We start from the raw sequence: 24,560 nt of genomic DNA on the forward strand, positions 1-24,560 counted from the left end.
GTACTTCTTTGCTTTGAGGAGTGAAGTTGGATTAGGACCCTTTTCAGTGAAGATCAGATGTTGATGATAGAATTCTTAGTATTAGGTTAGGAATCTCATATAAAACATTTAGCAGAATTTCTTGAGGCATAGCAACTTGAGCTTCATGGTTTAGAAACTAGACGTTTTGTTCTTAACAAAGTAGTTGAAATCACTCCTATGGAAGTTTAGTTTTATTGTGTTTTTTTTTTGTTGTTTAATTTTAACCCCTTAAACATTTTGTGGTTGACAAACACAATTGTAAAACTACTATAAGCATGTGTAGAAAAGGCAAGGCTTACCTTGAATATGTAAGTTAAAGAATGAGAATGGTACATAGCATTGTCTTACTGGTCAGTCATGAGTTAATTTCGAGGCACAAAGAAGTTCTAATAGACCACATAGATAGCAGAAGAAAAAGTGGGAGATTAGAAGAAATGCCATTCTTACCTTTTTCAGATTTTTAAAAAATCTTAGAGATTTAAATGGACTGAACAGAGGAAAACCAAAATCCAGCTGGTCAATAATAAGTTAATTCAACAAACTAATCAAGCATTTCATTCGTTGTAAGCATTTCATGGCATGTTGAGGATTTAAGCAAAGGATAAGGCAAAATTTTTCCTTTAAGGAGATCCATGCATTTGGGGAAGACAGAAGCAAACAAGCAAAAAAACAATATATGAAATGTTATTAACATAACAGGGATATTAAGTACACAGGGTTCTGTAAGAACAGGAAAATAGAAGAACAACTATTCAACTCTCATTAACGAAGTCAGAAAATTTTGACTGAGAGGGTTGTCCTCAGCCTTAGTCTTGAAGAATGAATAGGAGTTTTCCAGATGGACAAGAGTAGCAGTGGCTTTCTAGGCATACGGAAGATTTTGTTTTCCAGGGACCTGTGGATATTTTAGAATGGCTAAAACATGTGGTATTATGTTGCAGAGAGAAGAAGGTATGACTGAAGAGGTGGAGAACTTATGATAAAGGCTCTTGAATGCCATGATACATAGTTTGGATTTTTTCCTGTAGGCAGCAAAGAGTTAGTGAAGGATTTTATATACAGTATGACTCTTGGGAAATGAATCATATATGGTGTAGTTCTCCCAAGTTAGGAAATACAGGAAGGGAGGAGCAATTTTGGGGTAGGATGGTTAGCAGTGGGTTTGGTAAAGGTGATTAGTTCTGTTTTGTAAACATTGAGTTTGAGGTGCCACTGAGGAAAACATTTGGAAATTGAGTTCAGGACTTAGCAATTAGATGGTGTCAACAATTTGTAGATCTGGGATTGTTTGTGAGACTCACTGAAGTTTGAAAAGATGACTGTAGACGGTATCCCTGGAGTAGCTCCTGAGCCCCTTTCCACCTTGGACCGCCAGATAAGAGCCCGCTTCCTTATCATTCTCCTGTCCCTGGTCTTAGGATAGATACTTAAAGCACTCTTTAGACATAAGGAAAATTGAAAATTCTTCATTTGGAAAAGATTAGGTACTCCTGGTATCGATAGTTCAAGAAATTGGGAGAAAAGATGAGTTTTGGATGAGTTTTGGAAGGTTTTTTTCTTCCCCATTTATGTTTGCTTCATTCTCATTCAGTTTTTACATGATAGTAATAGTCTTTTTATTATTTTTTTTTCTGTGTAAATATTTTGGGGAAAATCTGATGTATAGAGGAAATGAAATACATTTGATGCCATGGAAATTAGTTTTCTAGTCATATGCCTTGGATGAGTGAAGTAATTTTTCTTGGCAATAATAGATTTGGAGAAAGTCTGTGATAACTTTTATCTGTAAGCTTAAGACTTTCCTCTTTTACTCTCCATTGAGAATACTAACATATGCCTTGGATGAGTGAAGTAATTTTTCTTGGCAATAATAGATTTGGAGAAAGTCCGTGATAACTTTTATCCGTAAGCTTAAGACTTTCCACTTTTACTCTCCATTGAGAATCTGGTGAGAATACAGTGAGAGACTTTGATATTTTATTATTCTCTATAGAATTTCACCTGTACAAATCTATTGTTGATCCTGTCTGTTTTGGAAATAAAAGAATCTGGGTATAAAGCAGAATTATCTCTAAATCTATGACATGTATACTTAGGACACTCACAGTGAAACTAGTTTATTTAGACGCTTGTGTTTCAACACTGACTTTTAGTATTTTAGTATTTTCTTGTGAGAAAATTTAATAAATGTTTGGAAATTTAATTATACTGCTGTCATTTTCTTTAAATAGTCCTTCATTATAGCTATGATTATAGAGAAATCACTGCCTTCTACTGTTTTATAGGCTCGCATAAAAATTGGAACTGAATCACGAGTCTTTATAAATTTATGTATTTAAGCCACACCTAATGCTAATTGTGATATAATATTCTCTTTTGATTTCAATCCTTGCTTTCCTAATAAGGCTTAATTAATTAGTATTAAATAATTCCAACAGAAATAATGTTTATTCAGATAGAGTACTAACTAGGAAGTTTCAGTTTGGAGGAAATGAGATCAAACCACATTCTTTGGATATAGATAAGGGTCCTAGGGTGAATATTTATAATACATTGGTTGTTTGACTCCTCACATTCTTATAATATTACCTGTTATGTCATGGAAGCTGGGGAGGTGGAGTAAAAGAAATACAAAAATTCCAAAGGTAGTTTACCTCTACTCTTATGTTATTTCTATTTGTTCTACTTCCCTCATTTCATCTTTGGAGTAATAAACTGCTGCTTTGAAAAGCTTTAGCTCTTTAACTGATTTTTTTTTCTGTAAAAATGTATTTGAAAAGCTCATAAATTTGATTTTGAGAAGACAATTGAAATTAAAAAACAAAACAAAACCTATAGCTTATTGAAGCAAAAACCTAGTATCCTTGCTCTTACACTATTTACCACTGTTTTTATTTTATGCATAAATTTTATTTTAAAATTTTACAAGCTTTTTATTCCTTGCCTGTCATTTTTGTGTTCCCAAAAGACTATGACATATGATAAACCCTTATGTCTACATTTTTTGGCAAAAGAGTCTTAGAAATTCTTTTCTTGATTAATTGAATGTATTTCACAGAATTTCACACTGTTACACTGGTTTTCTGTCTTTTAGAGTTGATCTCTCTAATGTATTAGATCTTCATGCCTTTGATAATCTCTCTGGAATAAGGTATGTTCCTGTGTTTTAGTAACTTTTATTGTAATGTACCTTTTATTCCAAAGTTATAGGAGTTACAGGAATGATTTACACAGCTGCACACTTGATTTAAGCTTCCTGGCATTGCTTGGACATACAAGACTATTCCTAGTGATTATGTTCTTGAAGATTTTGTTAATTGGATGTTTGGAAATCATAATGCATTTTCCTATAGAAATTGTACTGTTAATCGTGTTAACTTTAGAGACTAATTGTTAATATTTCTACACCAAATCTGTGTAATACAAAATGCATGAAATGCATAGAAAATTTTCACTTGGGGTGTTCCCCCAGATACCTCCTTTCCCCTCACTAATGGATCAGTTTCCTGCCTCTTTCCCCAAAGGGAATCTTTTTGATAAAGAAGAGAAAAATGTAAATTTCTCCCCTGGACATCAGTATCTTTTTTCTTTAATCTTAACCATTTGTAAGTGTACAGTTTAGTACTGCTAAATATATTCACATTGTTGTGCAGTGGATCTACAGAGCTTTTTTACCTTGCTAAACTGAAACTCTATGCTTATTAAATGACAACTCTCCATTTCCCCCTCTCCACTGCCTCTGGCAACCACCATTCTATTATGTTTCTATGAATTTGACTACTTTCATCCTCATATAAGTGGAATCAAGTGGTATTTCTCTTGTGATGACTGGCTTATGTCACTTTGTCCTCAAGGTTCATCCATGTTATAGTATATGACAGGATTTCCTTCCTTTTTAAAGGCTAAATAATATTCCACTGTATGTCTATATCACATTTCATTTATCTGTTCATTCCTTGATGGACATTTAGGTTGCTTCTACCTCTTAACTATCGTGAATAATGCTGCTATCGTGAATAATGCTGCTATGAACATGGGTGTGCTAATATTAATATCTCTTTGAGATCCTGCTTTTAATTCTTTTGGATATATACCCAGAAGTGACATTGCTGTATCCTATGGTATTTCTATTTTTAGCTTTCTGAGGAACCACCATAGTTTTCCATAGCAGCTGCACCATTTTACATTCCCACCAACAGTGCACAAGGGTTTTAATTTCTCCACATCTCTCCAATACTTGTTATTTTCTGTTGTTTTGGCATAGCTGTCTTAACTCATTGTGGTTTTGATTTGTCAGCTTATTATGGTTTTGATTTGCATTTCTCTAATGATTAGAGATATTGAGTATCTTCTCGTGTGCTTGTTGGCCATTTGTATATCATTGGAGAAATGTCTATTTAAGTCCTTTTCCCATTTTTAATCAGGTTATTTGTGTTTTGTTGTTGTGGCTGAGTTGTAGTTCTTTGTATAAGTATTAACCCTTTACAGATAGATGATTTGCAAATGTTTTCTTTCATTTTCTATGAAGTAGAGGAGTCAATAAAACCATCATGTGAGAGGTTTCCTCCCTCTACCCAGAGGAAAGCAGCATCCTTATCTCTGGAGATAAAGGGATACACATAGGAATCTGAAGAAAGAGGCCTCACTGAGTTTCCCGCAATGTACTACACTTGGCTCATACGCTTTCCTGTCGTATCTTTCCATGAGTTTCCACTCTTCATCAAACCTAGCAGAAAGCGACTCAGTTTAACCATGTATTTGGGTCTTCATTTCCTCATGAAGCCTCCTGTATCACATAAAACTTATATTAAATAATAGTGTGTTTTCCTCCTGTTACTCTGTCTTTGTCAGTCTAATTTTCAGATCCAGCCAGAGTCCTGAAGAGGGTAGAAGAAAAGGTTTTCCTCCCCTATGGAAGTTGTAGGCAGTCATTGTCCAGCAACATTAAATATTGAACATAGGGAAAGAGCATATGATTTTTCAAACATTTTCTAAGGTGATATCCTTCCACACTTGTTTAATGACAGTTATAATGCATTCATTAGTGACACTTTAAAAAGTAGCTATTTAATGTGATGCCCCTGTTATGGATAAGCCCTTTGCATAACTTTTCATTGTGCTTAATTGTTAAACAGGAGAATCCTTTCCTGACAACCAGATGGGAAGCTTTAATTTGACACTTTGCCTACTAAGAAACACCCACCCCCCACCCCCAGCCCCCAAGTGAGACTCATTCCCTCCCAAAGTTCCTACAAGCCTTTTCTCGTTCCTAAACTTGCTGTTACTAATTTATTCCTCACTGTTCTTAAAGCAAAACATCTGCAAAGTTTTAAGTCCTTTCCTCCTCCCAACCTACCCCCATCAGTGTCTAAATGTATGCTACAGTTGTTAAGGTTCTAATTTGTTACGCCATATTGATCTTCTTGCTTATTTTGTATCAGAACAATGCATTTTTAAGATTCTGACTTTTTGTTTTCCCTCAACTATGGGTAACTGACTATATAGAAGGCTTATATTTATGGATACTGTTTATTTTTTAATAAGTAGTTGTATTCAAGGGAAAACATTGATAAAGGAAAATTTATTCTGCTGACATTCTTTAGGTACTAGCATATTCATATTAGGAAGCATAGGAAGAGTTGATGAAATTTTGAGTGATAGTAAAATGCTTATGTATATTTTTTCTAGGCCTGTATTAGAGCTATTGGAATGAAAAAGAAATCTATTGACTTATTCAACCACACAAAAAAGTGTTCCTAAAGATTAGTTTTTCTCTGTGTTGTGTTTATATGTATGCATGTGAATGTGTATACATTTTTAAGAAAATTTTTTAAACAACCTGCCAACTTTTCTGTCTTAGAATATGTGAACAACATGTAAATTATGTAATAGATTCAATTGTGGAATTTCCCTTACTTTGTATCTCTAAGAAATGTGTAACATTAAATCAGAAATGTGTTGATCTCTGAATTTATAATCAGTTATTCTTAGTTTGCAGAAAAAACTTCAACATTTGCCAATAGCACAACCTCACCTTGATCAGGTAAAATAAATCTTAAAAAATAGTTTTAAAGTATTTCTTGAACTAAATTGGTTCCACTTAGGACTGTTTTATTAGAACTTTTTCTAAAAAAGTATTTTTGAACTGTGTTGATAGTTTTCAGATTTTGAATACTTTTGAGGTTATCTAATCTGACTTCTTAATGCATAATAGGAATTCATTAAACACCAGAGTTGTTTAGAATATTAGAAAATCATGCTTTCTAGCTTCTCCATTCTCTAGGTCACTCAGCATATTTAATCAGTTCTTCTGAAGGGAATCACTGCTTAATTAGCCTGGGGGTTCTGAATGCCACCTATTGAGCTGATTAAGGAGAAGTTTGGTATAAGCATCCATGGCTTATTTAAATAAAAATTGACTTTGAGTTTCATCTTCAGATAACACCATAAATGTACACTTCTTAGGGTGTTTTTCATGCTCTAAAACTCTTTAATTTCTGAGGTAAATATTGAAGATGCTAGGAACAAACACATTTTCACTGTACCCATCTTTCTTTTAAGCAAGTCATAGATAATTGAGCTTTACGGTAACTTCTTTGTTTCATTTAAACACAGTGAAAGGAAGGGGGCGTGTGGGTGAGCAGTGTACCTAGTCTTCCCTTCTCTGTCTCGAAATTGTCACTCATTTTTTGAGTCATTATTATTGTATTAGGGCCAAGATAACAGCAGATAGTTGTTCATTTGTCTTCATTTTGGCCCATAGTTATGGGGAGCTGTACTATCATGTTTGTGGCACTTTTCTCTGAGAAACTTAATAGAATATTCACCTTCACTTATCTTTAAAATGAATGAATGAGAGAAATACAAGTCCCTGGTGGTAGAATTTTGGGGAAAACCCACTGTTTACAATGTCAGTGTTATAAAGTGAATTGAAGTATATTGTTAATGACTTTCTGGGTGAAGTACATCATAGTAAGAGTCATAAGGATTAAAAGATGAGGAAGATGTAGTATTCACTGTCAAGAATCTTCATAATGGCCAGTATCTACAGCCGTAGTATCTCGAACGTACCCCTGTCGTGGCATTTGTAATGCCTTAGAGTTTGGGTTGAAATGCTTTTCCCTTGCAGTAGTCTATAAATTCCTTAAATATAAATTCCTCATTGCTAAGTATGAGTTGGGTGCTCAGTGAATATTTGTTAAAAGAATGAAAAGCTGTGATTCTCAGATGGGGGTGTACATCAGTCAGTTGTAGAGCTTTTTTGAAAAATTGGATATTCAGTTGTTGCCTCCCCTCAGATCTCCAGGAATGGACCTTGGATATGAATGTGTATGTATGTTTTTAACATTTTATTTTGGAACATTTCAGAGATAGACAAAAATAGAAAGAATAGTAAAATGAAGCCTTTGTATACATGACCCAGTTGCGATGGCCATCAACATTTTGCTGATTTTATTTCTTCTATCTTCCCAACATTTCTTTTGCTGCAGTATTGTTTAAACTTTTTTTCTTTAGACAGAAAATTTCAAACATACGTAAAACTAGAATAGCATAATGAACCTGTGTGTATCCATTACCCTTGTTGGAGTGTATTAAATCCCAGTGTGTCATTTTACCAGTAACTGGGGCATGTCTGTTTTGTTTTTTTTTTTAAATCTCTACAGGAGATTCTGATGCACTTTCCTGCTTCAGATATATGAACATAGAACAAAATATAATGTTATTGCAGACAAAGGACTATGCGATTGAGAGGCATGAACAGTCTCATTTGGTTTGGTAGATCTGAAGCTTCGCTAAAGACAGTACTTTTATATATAGTAAACAAACTATGCAGGTTTTTAGTGTACAAGTCAGTGTATCATCACATATTTGTGTAGGTAGGATATATCTATCCTTATGTATACATGAACACATACCCTGCAATTCCCACTCAGATCAAGATATAGAAGATTTCCCAAACTTAAGAGATCCCTTGTGCCTTTTCCCGGTCAGTAACCCTCCTTCTCCCAAAGAGGTAACTGCTGTTCTGACTTTATACGAAAAAGTAACCTTAAAGTGGTGGATTTTTTGTTGTTGTCGTTGACTGGAAGAAGTAAGGGAAAGAGCAATCAGATGTTTGAAAGTCGGAAAGTGAGAATGCTCTAGAAGAGCAGGCTCCAGTGCAGAGGTCTTGATGAATGCTGGCTTTTGGGATCCTGGTATTGGCTTTGATTTGCTAGGCAAAGAGAACGGAGGCTGTGCTGTCAGATAGTGTCAGGGGAGCTGGGTTGGAGTGTGGTGTCAGGAGACCAAGCAGGAAGGGGCTGCAGAAGTTCAGACGCCCTGTGAAGAGGGCCTGGACTCTGCTGGTTATAGTGAGAATGGAAGTGGGATAAATCGAATGCTGTTTCGTGGGTAGACTCGCCTGAATAACCTAACTCACTGGTGATAGAGCAGTAAGGAGAGAAGTGATGAGAAACAAGCCTAGAGTAACTAGAGGAATCTAGAAATAGAGAAATCTGGGAGGTAAGCTGATTTGGATGAAAATGCCAAATACTCAGCTTTGTACCTGGTGGCAGGATATCACAGAAGAGATTACACAGGCAAAGCGGAGTGGAGGCCGGGAGAGTGGAGATGCAGATTTCGGGTCTCAGCATGTTAGTGGGCTTAGTTTTCTAGGTGAAGAACACATAGAAGTTACTGCATACTAGATATCGTTTGCAAAACAGTAGACAACCGAGGGAAATAAGCTGAACAAACTCCTAAAAGGCACTACCTTATTTTGCTTTAGTTTTCTACGAGTAAATTATTGCCTCAGTTTCCTGATCCTTTCTGTGTCTGGGAAAAGGAGAGTTAATTTTAGATTCAAAACAAAAATAAACTGGGGAAAAAGTATAAAATGGGTAATACCTAGGACGTATTGTATATGTTACTAAAGTTTTATCCTTGAATGATGTTTAGTGCAGTTCTCTATAGTTCATGGATTTCTTCTTCACTCCCTAAAAGGAGGACCTGGAATTGGAAGGTTGGAAGGTAGATGAGAAAACCCAAGTGGCAATCTATGCATACTTAATTCGTAGAGCCAATTATGAATTATGAGCTGTGACCCTCATCTTTTGACCTGGGAATTTATGGATTTCATCTTCTTTAGGGTTTGTCTAATGGAAGAAGAGTTTATTGGTACAGAAAAACATCTAGTTTTAAAATGTGTACTTCTCTCCTTGAGCCCCATGATGCATTGTCTTAATTTTTAAAACATTTTTCATCTCACGCTGGAGTTAATTGAACTCTTCAGAAATATTGTGATGTCTCTAACCTGCAAATAGTAAAAATCATTACTTGACATAAAACTCTTTAAGGTAAGAATAAAGCAATATAATAAAGCAATATTGAGTTCTATATTGAGACATTCTCAATACTAAAAGCCAAGTTATCCAACTGAATAAAAAATTTTTTGCATTTTTGAAGGTTAAATTACTACTATGTTTTGAAACTGACAAATTATGTTTCACTTGGCAACCTTTTGCAATGTATTTTGATATGATTTATGATACATTTCAGTATAGATTTTTAGGTGTTATTTGCAGTGATTGCTTTAAGAAGGAAAGAAGACTCATTTTGTTTAAATGCATACCATTATTACTGTAAACTTATAAAAACAAACAGTTTAAAAGCATTGTTTAAGAGTTAAAAATAATGGGGGCAAGGGGGTTGTCACTGTGCGAGGGATATAAATGATAAATGTGTAACTATTACATTGTTTTGTGCACCTGAAACTAATAAAGTTAAAAAAAAAAACACTTTTAAAAAAATGGTGGTAAAAAAGACCTAACATGAGACCTACCGTCATAAGAAATGATTGTGTAGTACAGTATTGTTAACTGCTGCACATTGTTGTGCAGCAGATCTCTAGCCAGAACTTCGTCATCTCGCATAACGGAAACTATGCTCACTGAGTAACAACTCTCCATTTTCCCCTCTCCGCAGCCTTTGGCCACCTCCATTCTACTTTTTGCTTTTATAAGTCTGACTGTGTAGACTCCTCATAAAACTGGAATCGTACAGTATTTGTCCTTCTGTGACTGGCCTATTTCACTTAGCATAATGTCCTCAAGATTCATCCATGTTGTAGCGTGTGACAGGATTTCCTTTTTTTTAAAGGATGAATGGAATGATATTCCATTATTCCACATTTATATACACTGCATTTTTGTACTACATTTGTAGTACATTTGTACTACATTTTCTTTATCCATTCATCCATTAATGTTACATTGTTTCCATCACATGGCTATTGCAACAAAATAAGAACGTTTAAAAATGACATTTTTAAAATCCAATTTTAGTTGGCTTGCAGGTCTCATATCGAGCAAGAACGTGCGTTCTGCTTTTCCTATTACTAGTGACAGTGGAGACTAAATGCCAATATATTTTGTCTTACATTGGTCTTTAATACTTACCTCTAGCTATTCTCTATGTGTGGATAAAAAACAGTTTCCATCTTTTCATATTTTCTACTATAAGCCTGTATGATTTTCTGCTGGTGAGTAAATTTGCTAAGATACATGGTTCTAAGAAATGATGGAAAGCTGTGCTTTAGTTTGTTTCTTTTGCCTGTTTTAAAGCTTGGCTTGAGCATCTTATTCTTATTATCAAAGATGAGGTTTGTGTGTTTATTGGGTTACGGATTTTCATTAAGTTTGAAATTTTGGGTTACAGTAGCAAGTGGAGGTTTGCGTTTTAATTATGTGTCCAGCTAGAGGAAATCTTAAGCTTTTGGTACCTTAGAGCAGACAATGAGAGATTTATCAAGATCAGGAGGCAAAATAAATCTCAAAGTTAACGTGCTATAAATGATGATGTCAGCTCCTAAAACCAAAGATAACATTATGCTATTCATTCTCATCTCTAGGAACTCTTTTCTAGTTGGCACATACTTGGCCAGAGATAAACCCAACTTTCCTTTATTTTTTCCAAAGAACAGAATTAAACTTTTGTTTTTGAGTTTTACTCCTGGCTCTGGGTAGTTTATTTTTTCTAAGCCTCATTTCCAATTTATAAAATGGAAATAATTTTCTTTATTCCACAGAATAAAGTTGTCACAAGTAAATGAAAGATAAAATGAAATGACCTAGGCAAAAGTTCCTGGCTCAGTACGTGGTTGGTCACCTTCCCTTTTAGTGCTGAGAATCCTGAAATGAAAGAATTAAATGAGTACCCTTTCGTGAGAGTTTCTCTAGGTAAACACTAAATTGTCGATCAGTTGTGCAGAATATAGAAAATGGAGTTGCTGATAACCAAATATCAGCAAATAAAAGGGAAAAAGATATACCTAGTATGTATTGTTAGGCAACATAAATTTCTATGAATGTTTCTTTTCATCTTAAAACTTGTGATTTTTAAAAATATATTGCCATTACTATAAAAAAATCATTATTATCTCTTTTGATTTACAGAGTATTGTTACAGTTACATTTGAAGTACCAGGAAATGCAAAGGAAGAAAGTCTAAACGTATTTATTCAGGTGAATGCAATATTTAACTGATTAATGATTTATCAACTGTATTATTACATAGTTGATGCTATTAACAATGATTGGTCTTATTAAAATATGTCACTTAATTCAGAATCTTCTGTGGGAAAAGAACGTGAGAAACAAGGAGGATAACTGCATGGAGGTCATACGACTGAAGGTGCGGTATACAGTTTACAGTTTTATACTTTTGGGCAAAGTCCCTTTCTTGGCTAGTATAGAAAACTATATTTGGTTTTCAGCAGAAGCATTGGTTTTAGTACAAATAACCTTTGCCTATTTTCATTTTTCCTGATTTCCATTGCTGAAAAGCAGCTTTGGAAATCGCTGCATAAACCTTGAGTTATTTGCACAGCTTCATTTAGTGTTACAGCTAAAATAACCTGTGTGCTTTGAAATGTTACTTCCTGCTTTCTACTCCCAGGTGTTTTGAGCAATTATCTGGCTCATGAGCTTGACTCATTGAAACTCTCCTCCTTTTGGCACACAGCTTGGTCAAACTGAATGTTTTCTGTATGTATTTTTCCAAGAGAGCTTTATTAACAGAAAAATGATATTAGAAATTCTGCTGCACTGAAGTTTATGCTTCTTGATGCATCTAGCAGACACTAAACGTGTCATATTATTAATATAAACAGAGTTACAAAAGACTACAAGAATCCTTGATCTGTGTTTGGAAACCCATTCATAAAACTTGACATTTTGGTGCTTATGTCACAAAAGGTGTTTTTTTCCAGGGGGCAGTTGTTCTAGGTTGTGTGGTTAAGCCATCAGCAGTCATTTGAATGTCTACTCTTATGTTTCCAGAAGTGCATCAACTTTTATTATTACTGAGTGTTTTTATCACTGTTAGTAACTAGATTCTCCAGTTAGTGACTGACTTCCTGGGGTCACTGGAATGACAAGAAGTTGAGACTGTGGAGAAACTATTTAGGTTGAGATTTCTTCATTCCCAGTGCTGGCTCTACCTGGGAATGGCACTGCAGAGCAACACAAATGAATCCCAAATCCTTCCCACACGGTCCCGCTGCTGCTTTGACTATTGCACTGTCTACATTCCATCATCGGAGTTGGCAGGCCATATTTCATTCTGTGACTGCTTGTATCCCTTAGTGCTGAATAGGGGGTGGTACCTAGAAAAGCAGCCCTTTGGGCATTATACTAATGCTGCCACCAAGACCTCTACACAGGGTTCAGGGGCTCATCCCACACCATCCCGGTTAGGATTTTGTCCTTAGGTATGTGACAGTTTTTCCACAGTTGTCCTCTTTGGTTCTTTCTTTGGCCTTCCTCTCATCACAACAACACTGGGGGATCTGGAACAACACAGTCTTTATTCATAGACTTCCTTCTTTTTCCTGTTACATAGTAGTCCAAAATATAATCAGCATGTTTAAAAACTCTAGTAACAGCTAATGCTTCAAAATTTGTATACAAGTAACACAAAATTGATGCTGAGGTAATTTCTTTCCAAGAAGTTTGTTATTACATATTAAAATTCAAATTTAAAAAACAGAAAACAAATCACTATGTTGTACACCTTAAATTAATATGTTATATAATGTCAATTATGTCTCAATAAAACGGGAGCGGGGCGGCGGGGGGACCAGAAAACAAAACTGGGCACAGGAAAAGAAAAACTGGAAAAACATACACCCAAAATACATAAATACATGAAAACCACACAAAAGTAGTATGGTGGAAATGACTATCAGTGATTTGTCTCTTATTAGTTTTCGATATGTATTAATTTTATAACAAATAGATGTTACAAATATTTCATCTCCATAGGAGCCAGCTTATTAGATAATTTGGTCCTCATTTCTTCATATCAATGTAAAATCACCTTTTTATTCAGATAAATGTAATAGTTTTTATTTCATCATCTACTCCATTTGTTGCAACTCATTAAAAAACAAATAAATCACCAAAATCCTTTAATTTCTCAAATTTCCCACTGAAACTGTAAAACAAGTATATGAAATCCTTAAAAATAATCAGAATCTAATATATAATGTTTTATCATTTTTTTTTGTTTTTTTGCTGTGATAACACTGAAAGAACAATTAATGTATGTATTAATTTTGTCATTAGAAAAAAAATCTGTGCATAGAAACCTTTTTTAAAAATTGGAGGCTTTAATAAACTATTTCTTTAACGCTCAAATAACTAGAAATAAGTAATTTTAACAGCATCTCCTTTATGAGTTTTTATTTTAAAAAGAAACAGGAAAAATTAGTAACAGCAGTGCTTCATTTCTGCTTTTAAATTCAAACTGAGGCTGACTGTTCCTTCTCCCCTGAGCAGGGGCTGGTGTCAATCAAAGACAAACCACGGCAAGTGATTGTCCAAGGTGTCCATGAGCTATATGATCTGGAGGAGACTCCACTGAACTGGAAAGATGACACTGAAAGAACAAATCGATTGGTTCTTATTGGTATGTTACAGTTACATTTCTAAAGCAAAGCGAAAAATATATTTGAAAGGAGAAGCAGTATTAATGAATCAGAACCCCTTTTGTAAACCTGAATAAGCTTGTGGTTAATGTGTTTGTCGTAATCATATGATAACATTCGTAAGAACCTGTTAGACCTTTTACTCTTCAAACAACTTTCGAAAAGTGATTAATCCAAGTATCAGTTTGGGTTCTCAGGAACTTAACTAGAAAGTTAAGGAAGGAATCAATTAGTATTGTTTTTGTCAATTTCTGAAGATCAAGCACTTAATGATCTGGAATTGAGAGGTAAACTGTGTCATTTTAATAAGCAGAGTATAATCACACCATATTTTGTTCTGTTTGCAGGGAGGCATTTAGATAAGGATATCCTTAAACAACTATTTATAGCCACTGTGACAGAAACAGAAAAGCGGTGGACAACACATTTCAAAGAAGATCAAGTTTGTCCGTAATATTAGAAGCATTTCTTATCAAAAGGATTGGATGATAATACTGGTAATATCTTTCCTACTGGATCTGTTTCAAGCATCTGTTCTTTGCATTACTTCTGTTATGAATTCCAGTGTACTTTAAAATTACATTTATTTTATAGACTACATAAGATATAGTAAATCAGTACTGTAAAACATTTGACATTTATACAATAAAATATAATATCCTCTGAAGTGTTTTTTATTTTTTTTATGGACAGGTGTTTCACAAAAATATCTTTCAGATTTGACTTTGGAGTTTACATAGGCCGAAGTTATTTATAATGATGATAAAACTTCAACATTGACATTTCCTTTAGAACATATTTCCTTTATTGCATATATATAATTTTATTAACAAAATTTTTTAAAACAAATAATGTCACCATTTTTATTAAATGAAATAAAAGGTTTATTGTGGCTAGAGACTTGTAAGTGGAAGAAATCTGAGTCAAAGAAATTAATTGAAAGCATTTATTATTTTTAGTAAATTCTAAGCCTTAACTGATAGTGTAATGAAACTTCAGCTATTCACCTTGTAATATATTTAGAAGATTCTTATTGTAGAGCTTTTAATTTTAAGTAGATTTTACTACTGGTATTAAATTCAGTTTGGTTTTTTTGAACTTCTTTAATTTTCAGTATAAGCTAAAAAGTGATGAGGTGCAAACCTCCAGATATAATTGCAGATAACTTTTGATAATTCAACAGCCTTTACATAAATGGTTGGTGTGTACGTATACAATGGCTTGCTTTTCTCTTGTTCTTACTAAAGCCCAGGGCAGCATAACTATTCAAATTGTCAGAGAATAGTATTAGATGGAATTGAAAAAAGAGGTTTCCCAAATTAATAGTTGTTAAATATCAGAGGCTATCAAAATAGCTTTTTTAATTTTTTGAAGAATTTTAAATGAAAAAATTACATCTGTGTATCTTGAATGGTTCCAGTGGTTGGGGACAGGTTAATTGATTAGATTATCTATGTCCCTTTCCCTGCATTCTGTATTTCTTCTATATAACTTCTCTATATTCATCCATTTGCCTCCTGAATCCATGCTCTTATTCATGAGAGAATATACTTCTTTTGTGGTGGCAAATTGTCCAATAGAAAAATCAGCTGATTTTTTAGTCAGATCTGGGCTTTAATTCCAGCTCTGCTGTTTCTTGGCTTTGTAATCTTGGGCAAAGTGCTTTCTCTAAGTTTCCTTATTTATAAAGTAGACAGTGATAATATCAAACATTCAAGGTTGTTGTGAGGATTAAATAGGTTTGTAATGCACCCAACTCATTTCCTGGCACACAGCAGAGCCGAGATAAGTGTTTCTTCTTCCTAACAATTTAAATTTGTTTTATAATTAATGTGGTCATGATAATATTTCATAGTGGTCTTTGGCAAATAATTTGTCTGGATTCATCTCTTCTAGACCTGGAGAAGGGGCTTATAATTGTCCTGTTGTGGGAGAAATGTTCGAAGTAATATTAATCTGTACTTTTAAAAGTCTGTATTTATAAAACTCAAATATTTGTTTTCCTTTAAAGTGTATTAATCTTTAAATGTTTTTCACCACATCGGTATTGCATGAATGCATTTGTGTTGTAAAAATGCAAACATTACAGATGAAGTCAGTCTCCTCTGATCTTTCTCCTGCAGTCACTGTTACTTGTTAGGAGTAAGCAGTGTTGTCAGTTTAATGTCTATCCTTTGACACGTTTATTTTCACTTACACACATATAATCGTTAACATTGTTTCCCAAAGTGAATTGCTGTGCTTCCCTGAAAATAAGACCTAACCGGAAAATAAGCCCTAGCATGACTTTTTCAGGATGACATCCCCTGAATATAAGCCCTAATGCGTCTTTTGGAGCAAACCTTATTATGAAACCTGGTCTTATTTTCGGGGAAACACGGTATTTTCCAATGATTAGAGCTTTAATTTAAGCTACTTCAGGAAACTTACAAACTTGCCAAAAATATCAAGGAAAGGTTTTATTTTTATAATGTATGTGTTTTAAATAAAACACTGTAACGCAGTTTGTTTTACTCAGCTGTTCGTCTTAGGTCTTTCCATGACAGTGCATGTAAATGTCTTACTCTTTAACTGCTGCATAGATATTCATATAGCACAGGATACATTCATTTTAAAAGACATTTATTGAGAGCTTCTTCAAGGCCCAGATATTGGTGCTGGGGCTGAAACTGCACATGACAGATACAGGCCAGGTTCTCATATTGCTTAAATTATGGTGGAGGGACCTAAAAGAAAGTATGAGGTAGCCCCAAGAAGGCTGATAAAAACAAAGATTGACTTTATATTGAGTGGTCATGGAAAGGCTCTCTGAAGAGAGGGCCTTTGAAGTAGAGAATAGAATTAAAAGTTGTTTTTGCAAAGTAGGGGCGAAGGTTCTCAATAGAGGGAGCAAGTTCACAGAGGCCCTTGAGGTGGGAACCAGCATAGCATGTTGGGAAGACCAGGGGGAAGTCAAGGGTGGCAGAAGGTTAGAAAGCCAGGGCAGGAGGAGGAATTGGAGTCATGGGCCAGGGCCAGACTCGTTGTTCTTTATAGGATGGAGTGACACGTTTGGATTGTTCTGAATGCCCTGGGAAGTGAATGAAGGGTGTTAAGCTGGAGAAGTGTTGTGGTTGTGACTTGATGGCAGCAGATGAACTAGCTGTTCTCCGTTTTTGACGTTGCAAACAGTGCTGCAGTGAACATCACTGGGCCTGCCTCTTTGTTCTTTTGAGAATGTTTCTCTAGACGAGGAACAGAATGATGGCATCACTAGCTTCCAGGATATGCACACTTACAATTGTTAATAGAGACTGACTGATAAATTGCTCTTCCAAGTGGCTGTACCTTTTTGCCCTAATACAGTGGTGTGTGAAAATACCCCCTTCTCTGAACCTAGCTAACACATTTTAACCTTTGCCAATCTGGATGGAATGACATCTCACTTTTAATTTAGATTTTATATTGTATTTTTATGTTTATTCTTTTAAAGGTGCCTGGTCCTGTTCATTCTTGTTTTCCCCGAAATGAAGTATTTTTCAATGATCACAGCCATAGTTTAACCTGCACGTTCAGAAGACTCTGGAACTTGCCATCGATATCCTCAAGAGAAGACTTTGCGTTTGTAGTGCGAATCACTAAAATAAATAATGTGGGTCATTATTCTGCTTGCTGTAGAAGATTTGCAGGATATTGATGATGATGATGATAAAGTTTACGCATAGTTCATCTAAAACTTTAGCTTACTGAGTCATATAGGATAAATTACAAAATCAGTCTTTGCCTCCTTATTCATAAAATGGAGATAATGATGCAGATCTCTGTATTGTTCCAGGGATTAAATTTAAAGTACCCTGGATACAAAGTCTCAGTAAAGGTGAATTCCCATTTTCCAGCAAGACCTGATTAAAAAACTTAAGCTTCTGCACACCTTCTTTCCTAGGCTTTTCCAGGTTTGTAGTGAAAGGGGCAAGAACATTGGTACTGAGTCTAAGATAGCTGTAGGAAGGGTCGGCCCAGGGTATGTATGAAGGAAGGCCAGATGATTGAAAGGGTCTATAATTCCTAGGTCCTCAAGTCTGAAGGGAATTATCGACAAAATAAAGCTACAAGGCTTTAAACGTTTATGGGCTTGGTTTCTTGCTATACAAATTGAATTGTTTCCTTTGGATTATTAGAGTAGGTCTGAAAATTAGTTTTAGATTGCTTTGAAATGACTCGCCCAATTCTAGAAATGCCATACATTGCAGCTCGCCCTACTTTGATGAGAAAGAGACACTAAATTTTTCTCTATAGTTTTAATATTGGAATCAACTTTACCTTTTAACTATTGACCAAACTGCCTGTAATTTTCAGAGTGAAATGGAGAGAAATCAGACATCATACATTCATCGTTCCTGTAGCTTAAAAAGGTTTGTTTTTCAAAGTAGGATGGCGTCTTGTGAGCCCGTTTGGGGAAAAAAACCTATTCAGTGTTAGAAAAGAAGTAATCAGCAAATATTACTGAGTGCCCACTACGCACTAGGCCCCATCTTAAATGTTGTAGGAGCTACAAAGTAAGGCTTTTGATTCTTAAGGCATTTGATTCTTTTGATGGGATGGGACAGTTAAGAATTCTTTTAAAATTTTTTTTAAGAGCGAGACATTACATTATGGAGGCTTTCCAAAGCATTCAACTTAGTTTTCATTGATACAGCGATTTGTTTTTACATTGATATATTTTGTATACCAACTTTTATTTAGATATAATTCATATATTATATAAAATTTACCCCTTTTCAGTGCACAATTCATGGCGTGAGTATATCCACAGGTAGTTGCAAGCCCTACCATTATCTAATTCCAGGACATTTTTATCACTTCTAAAAGAAACCCTGTATCCATTAGCAGTTATTCCCCATTTCCCCCACCCCAGCCCCCAGCAACCACTTAACTACTTTCTGTCTCTATAGATTTGCCTATTTGTACTCCTTTCACTTACCATCATATTTTCAAGGTTCACCATGTTTTTGCATGTATCAGCACTTTGTTCCTTTTTATTGCTAAATAATTATATACCACATTTTATTACCCACTCATCAGTTGACGGACACTAGAGTTTCTATTTTTTGGCTATTAGTTCCTATTCTCCATATATTTATTTTTTAATTAATGTATTTTTCAGAACAGTTTTAGATTTACAGAAAAATTGAGGTGACAGTGTAAGTTTCCATGTCTCCCCCTCCACCACCACCACCACCACCACACACAGACAGACACACACACACACATAGTTAACATGTAATACTATGGTATATTTGTTACAATTAGTGAACCAATATTGATACATTATTAACTATAGGCCATAGTGTATTCAGATAGCCTTAGTTTTTCCCAAATGTCCTTTTTCTTTTCCAGGATCTCATCCAGGTTTCCACGTTACCTTTAGTAATCATGTCTCCTTAGACTTCTGTTGGCAGGGACAATTTCTTAGGCTATGCTTGTTTTGGTGACTTTGATAGTTTTGAGGAGTACTGGTCAGGAATATAGGATGCTTCTCTATTAGAATTTGTCTGTTCTTCTCATGATTAGATTGGGATTCTGGGGGAGAAAGATCACAGAGAGCCATTTTCATCACATCATATCAAGGGGTATACCATCAACATGATTTATATCTGTTGATGTTGACATTGATCACCTGATCATCTGGCTGAAGTTGTGTTTGTCAGGTTTCCCCATTTACAGTTAAATTACCCCCCCCCATACTGTACTTCCTGGAAGGAAGTCGCTATGTGCTGCATACAATAAACGAGTGGGGAGTTATACTCTACCTCTTCAAGGGTGGAGTATCTGCATAACGTATTTGGAATTCTTCTGCGAGGGAGATTTGCCTCTTCCCCCCACCCCTATTTATTAATTTACTAATTTATTTTTATCAGTATGGACACATGGATATCTATTTTATACATCAGGTTATAATCCAATATTACTTTATTTTGTCGCTCACATTGTCCCAGCTTTGGCCACTGGGAGCTCTTTCAGTTGTCTCCTCTGTGTCCTTTGACATACCACCATCCGTGTGTGTGTGTGTGTGTGTGTGTGTGTCTGAGTGTGTCCCTACTTTTTTCCTTTCATTTTTAAATAACCCAAATCCCCATAGAAGTTGACTCTAGGAAAACTAATAATACCCCCTTTCCCAGGCAATCGGATTCCTATGCTGATGGAGGAACTAGGCCTTACCTGCAGGGAGTTGCGGGGAGGCATCTGGGACTCCAAGTTTGAATAAGACCCCTGTTCCGCCCTCCTGAGCTTAAGTTAGTGGATCACACAAGTGGTAATTGGTAAATTTGGGGTTCAAACACAAATCTATTAGGCTCAAAACCTCCTGTTATTTGTGCTACTTCAAGCTACAAAATAACTGGGAAGCCTCAGGGTAAACACCTCAGGAGTAGAGGATAAGACTTTGAAAAGAGTTGCAAGAAAGCATTTTTCAAAATTGCATCCTGAAGGCATTAGCTATCTTAAGCTACTTTTTATTGTAAAGGCATTAAACTCTTTAATTATATTTTGACCTTTTAGTTGGCTTCTGATGTCACTGAAAATTCATTATCATTTTATAAACACTAATGGAAGATTTATTGTGTGACAATGGCCTAATGCACTATTCTTTTATGCTGTATTTCTCTTAGATGACACCTCAAATTCTTCTCATAAGTAGGTGGGTTTAAAATTATGAACATATATTATGACTTAGTGTTTTACCATAAAATTCCTATTTCTATAACACACATTGTTATATTCCACCATACTGCTACTTTTAGTCTGAGACGGTTTAGATGAAGCCAATCTAAAAATCTTGTTATCTCCAAGGATGTCAAATGAGTGAGTTAAGCAGAGCTTCTCTGTCATATCACTCCTCTCCCATGTGAGTGATGACTGACAACCCAGTGACTTAAAGACACTGAAACTACAGCCTCTCCTTGCCTCACTTAAGTTTTGAGTTTTATTTATTATAATAAAAGTGCTAAATATTGTTTTTCCTAAAAGGAAAGGGGATGGGTGGGGGGAGACAGATATATAGAGAGATAGCCCTTATAGATTGGGTGTATCCCTTGAAGTTGTGAGGCAATTTTGTGAAAACAATTTTTCAAACTAGGTCTGTACTGGTTAGTATATGGCAAAATCAATTTAGTTGGTCGTGGCCATTTAAAAAAAAACTATCAGTGATCACTCTAGTGTAAGTACATTGCTTTACAAAACCATTGTAGTTATGTAACTCTGCATATGCAAGATTGTGTTATAAAATGTATTTCATACTTTGGTTAAATGTTCAAAGAAGTTGGAGAACCACTGCTTAAGGAGACTCCTCTCTAGCCCTCCTGCTTTCCCTCTACCCTGAACATCCACAACTTAATGTCAGGACCTTTCAGCCTTTTCAGAAAACGAGTGAGTCAGGGGGCACTTTTGGAGAGCTGGGGTGGGGGGATAGTAGGGACAACACAACAGTCCTTCACACCCCCCTGAGCTTGGGGATATAGTTAGAACATTAAAAATATTTGAGTTTATCATTCTGGATCAGGACAGAATCCACCAATGACAATGTGGGATTAACCAGCTTTGAAACACGAAAACATACTTCAACTGTTACACATTCTTTTACAAACACCGTGTACATGTCAGTGCCCCCTCCCCCCATTTCTATCCTCCAGGAGAGGCCTGAATATCGAGGCGGCCATAGATTTGGGGGTATCATTTTCCTACCCCCTTTTTATTTGCGCGGTTTTAAAAGCTTGTGAACACAGCCTATGCAAATCCGAGCGCGACTGGGTGGCTAACCTGAGGAGTGGAGCATCTTTGGCGGCGGGTGGGTGTAAGGAGGAGGCGGCTGAAGGCTCTTACCGTGTCGGTAATGCACAGCGGACCCTCATCATTGGACTGAGAGGAAGTAGGAGCGCTGTGAGGTAGGACAAGAAGGGATATAAAGGATTGAGGGGAGTCCACCACACGGGGACTCGATGAGGCTTAATAAAGGGCAAAGCTCACCTTTGCTGGACGGTGTTGTAAAGCAAGAGAAACCAGAAGTCAAGAAGAACACCTAAAAGGGTCACCACGAGGGTTCCCACTTTTGGGACCACCCTGAACCCAGGCTGCCAGCCCAGCCCACCGCGAGCCAGGTGAACGGCCTCCACCTCCCCTGCCGCTGCAGGACCTGCTCTTCCATGAACTTGCCCAGAGCTGAACTCCTTCGCTCCACACCGCCGCGCAGCCTCCGGGGCTCCGACGGGGAAGACGGTGAGATCGATATCCTGGGAGAGGAGGAAGATGAAGACTACGAGCAGGAAGAGGAAGACGAGGAGGCCGGGGGGAGCCAGCAGTTCCTGGAGCAGCCGGAGCAGCAGGGGGCGCGGCGGGGCGCGAGCGCGCTTCCGGGCGAGCTCACCGTGAGCGGCGACCGCCCGAGCGACTCCCCTGAGTTTGGCACCAAGTTCAGGGCCCCGACGGGGTCTGCGGAGGCCTCCGGGGACGCCCCACCGCCGGCGAAGCCCCCCTACTCCTACATCGCACTCATCACCATGGCCATCCTGCAGAGTCCGCACAAGCGCCTCACTCTCAGCGGCATCTGCGCCTTCATCAGCGGCCGCTTCCCCTACTACCGCCGCAAGTTCCCCGCCTGGCAGAACAGCATCCGCCACAACCTCTCGCTCAACGACTGCTTCGTCAAGATCCCCCGCGAGCCTGGCCACCCGGGCAAGGGCAACTACTGGAGCCTGGACCCTGCCTCCCAGGACATGTTCGACAACGGCAGCTTCCTCCGGCGCAGGAAACGCTTCAAGCGCCCCCACGCGCCCCCAGGAGCCCACCTGCACCACCCCTGCGCCCTGCCCGCGGCACCAGCCGCCCTGCACGGCCCCTACCCAGGCCTGCTGCTCGGGCCGCCAGCCCCGTCGCAGCCTGTCCCGGGGGCCTACCCCACCGCCGTCCCCGGGAGTCGCCAGTTCGCGCTGCTGCACCCTCACCCCCTTCGCTACCTGCTCCTGTCCGCCCCGGCCTACGGTGAGGCGCCGAGTAAAGCGCAGGGCGCGGATCTGGGGACCGCCGGCGCCCTTCCGGCGTTTCAGTCTTCAAAGGGCTCCCAGCCGTGGGAGGAGGGCAAGGTGCCCGCGTCGCGGCCGGGAGGCGGATGCATTTCCTTCAGCATCGAGAGTATCATGCAAGGGGTCCGAGGAGGGAGTACAGGGGACGCGCAGAGTCAGCCCACGATCCCGTGGGGCTACTGCCACCTCCTGCAGCGCCCGTCTGGCCTGTTGAGCTCCCAGGCCGCTGCCCCCTTGCTCCACGTGTCCGCCGCAAACGCTGCCCGGACGATGTTGCAACAGCAACAGCAACAGCAGCAGCAGCAGCAGCAGCAGCAGCAGCAGCAAGACTGTGCCAACAAAGGCTCGTTGCTAAGCAGGCACCTGTCGGCCGCCGCGGCGCTGCAGGGGTGTCAACCGGGAGCAGAGGACTCTAGGCTGAAGTCGGGCGGAGAGGGGACCTCGCCGGCCTTTTGAGGAGCACCCACACCCTGCCCTGGCACCAGCTCCGCAGGGCGGACCTGGAGCCAAGCTGGAGAGCTGAGCGAGCGGGATCCCGCACTCCCCGCCCCGACCTTGCGCACACTGGACTACGGTGGTCGTGTGCATCGCCATCCCGCAGCAGAGCAACAACCAATTTCGGTTCGCCGCGCAATATTTACAAAGGAAAAGTTACATTCTGTTCCCTTAAGACAATCTGAAAATAAACTTCCGATGACGTCACGTCTCACCTTTTCTTTTCCAGTCTCCAGTGTGGCTTCCAGGGCTTGCCCGATTTGTTCATTTCCACAGGAACTATGAACGTGAGTGGGGCATTTTGGTAGTAAAAGAAAAAAAGAAGATACAGTGTCCAACGCACATGGTTCCCCTTCTTCACTCCCAAGGAACTGCAAGTATTATTCCCAAATCCAGTGCAAAATGCTCATGCCCTTTATGTCTTCCTGAAAGCGATGTGTAACATAAGAATTTTAATTTCAGAGCATTTATTTCTGATCTGTGTGTCTGATGTGCCAACTTCCATGGAGAGGTGTTAAAATTAAATCTAACTATATAGACTAAATAAAGTGCTAAATCACTACACGACATCGTTTATTTTATATTACGTCTCATTTATTCGCTTTCTAAATAGAACTTTTAACACTTAGTTCTTTCCTCCCAATTAAACAATATTTATTACAGGTACCAAACAACCCACTTTCAAAAAGACTTTTAAAACTTTCGTATATTTCAAGTTGAAAAAGTCCTGTCTTTTGAAATATGGAAGTTAGTATGTAGGAAACCTGTAGAATGAAAGAATTGGAGGGAAAATAAACATATTCTCCATTTATCTTCTTACTAAAGACGTTGATTTTTCTCCTGAATAACTTTGGAAGACTATTTGAGATCAATTTGGAATGTAGTCGCCAATGTTTATTGGTGGAGGGAAGGGGCTATTAAAAAAAACATTAGAACTTTCAAAACCCGGGTCTGAAGAAAAGGGATATGTCCAAGAAAGCATTCATGTCCTGGACATTTGCAATTCTAAAAATTCTCTCTCC

General features: G+C 37.7%; 2 protein-coding genes across 4 annotated transcripts in view; both read left to right on the forward strand.

The window, feature by feature from the left end:
• Positions 1–14,506, forward strand: part of LOC117032196 (COBW domain-containing protein 2) — a 40,623-nt gene extending 26,117 nt beyond the window's left edge. For all 3 annotated transcript variants that reach the window (XM_033123516.1, XM_033123517.1, XM_033123518.1), the window contains exons 10-15: positions 3,116–3,172; positions 6,013–6,064; positions 11,457–11,525; positions 11,629–11,694; positions 13,842–13,971; positions 14,338–14,506. In XM_033123516.1, the coding sequence (XP_032979407.1) occupies positions 3,116–3,172; positions 6,013–6,064; positions 11,457–11,525; positions 11,629–11,694; positions 13,842–13,971; positions 14,338–14,444 (481 nt within the window). In that variant the 3' untranslated portion in view covers positions 14,445–14,506. The remainder of the gene's footprint in view (positions 1–3,115; positions 3,173–6,012; positions 6,065–11,456; positions 11,526–11,628; positions 11,695–13,841; positions 13,972–14,337) is intronic.
• Positions 14,507–21,820: 7,314 nt separating this feature from the next.
• Positions 21,821–24,037, forward strand: LOC117032195 (forkhead box protein D4-like 1). Its single transcript, XM_033123515.1, has one exon. The coding sequence runs from the start codon at positions 22,168–22,170 to the stop codon at positions 23,497–23,499; it is 1,332 nt and encodes a 443-aa protein (XP_032979406.1). The 5' UTR covers positions 21,821–22,167; the 3' UTR covers positions 23,500–24,037.
• The last annotated feature ends 523 nt before the right edge of the window (positions 24,038–24,560 follow it).

Source organism: Rhinolophus ferrumequinum, chromosome 12, assembly GCF_004115265.2.
Source record: "Rhinolophus ferrumequinum isolate MPI-CBG mRhiFer1 chromosome 12, mRhiFer1_v1.p, whole genome shotgun sequence".
Classification (NCBI taxonomy): domain Eukaryota; kingdom Metazoa; phylum Chordata; class Mammalia; order Chiroptera; family Rhinolophidae; genus Rhinolophus; species Rhinolophus ferrumequinum.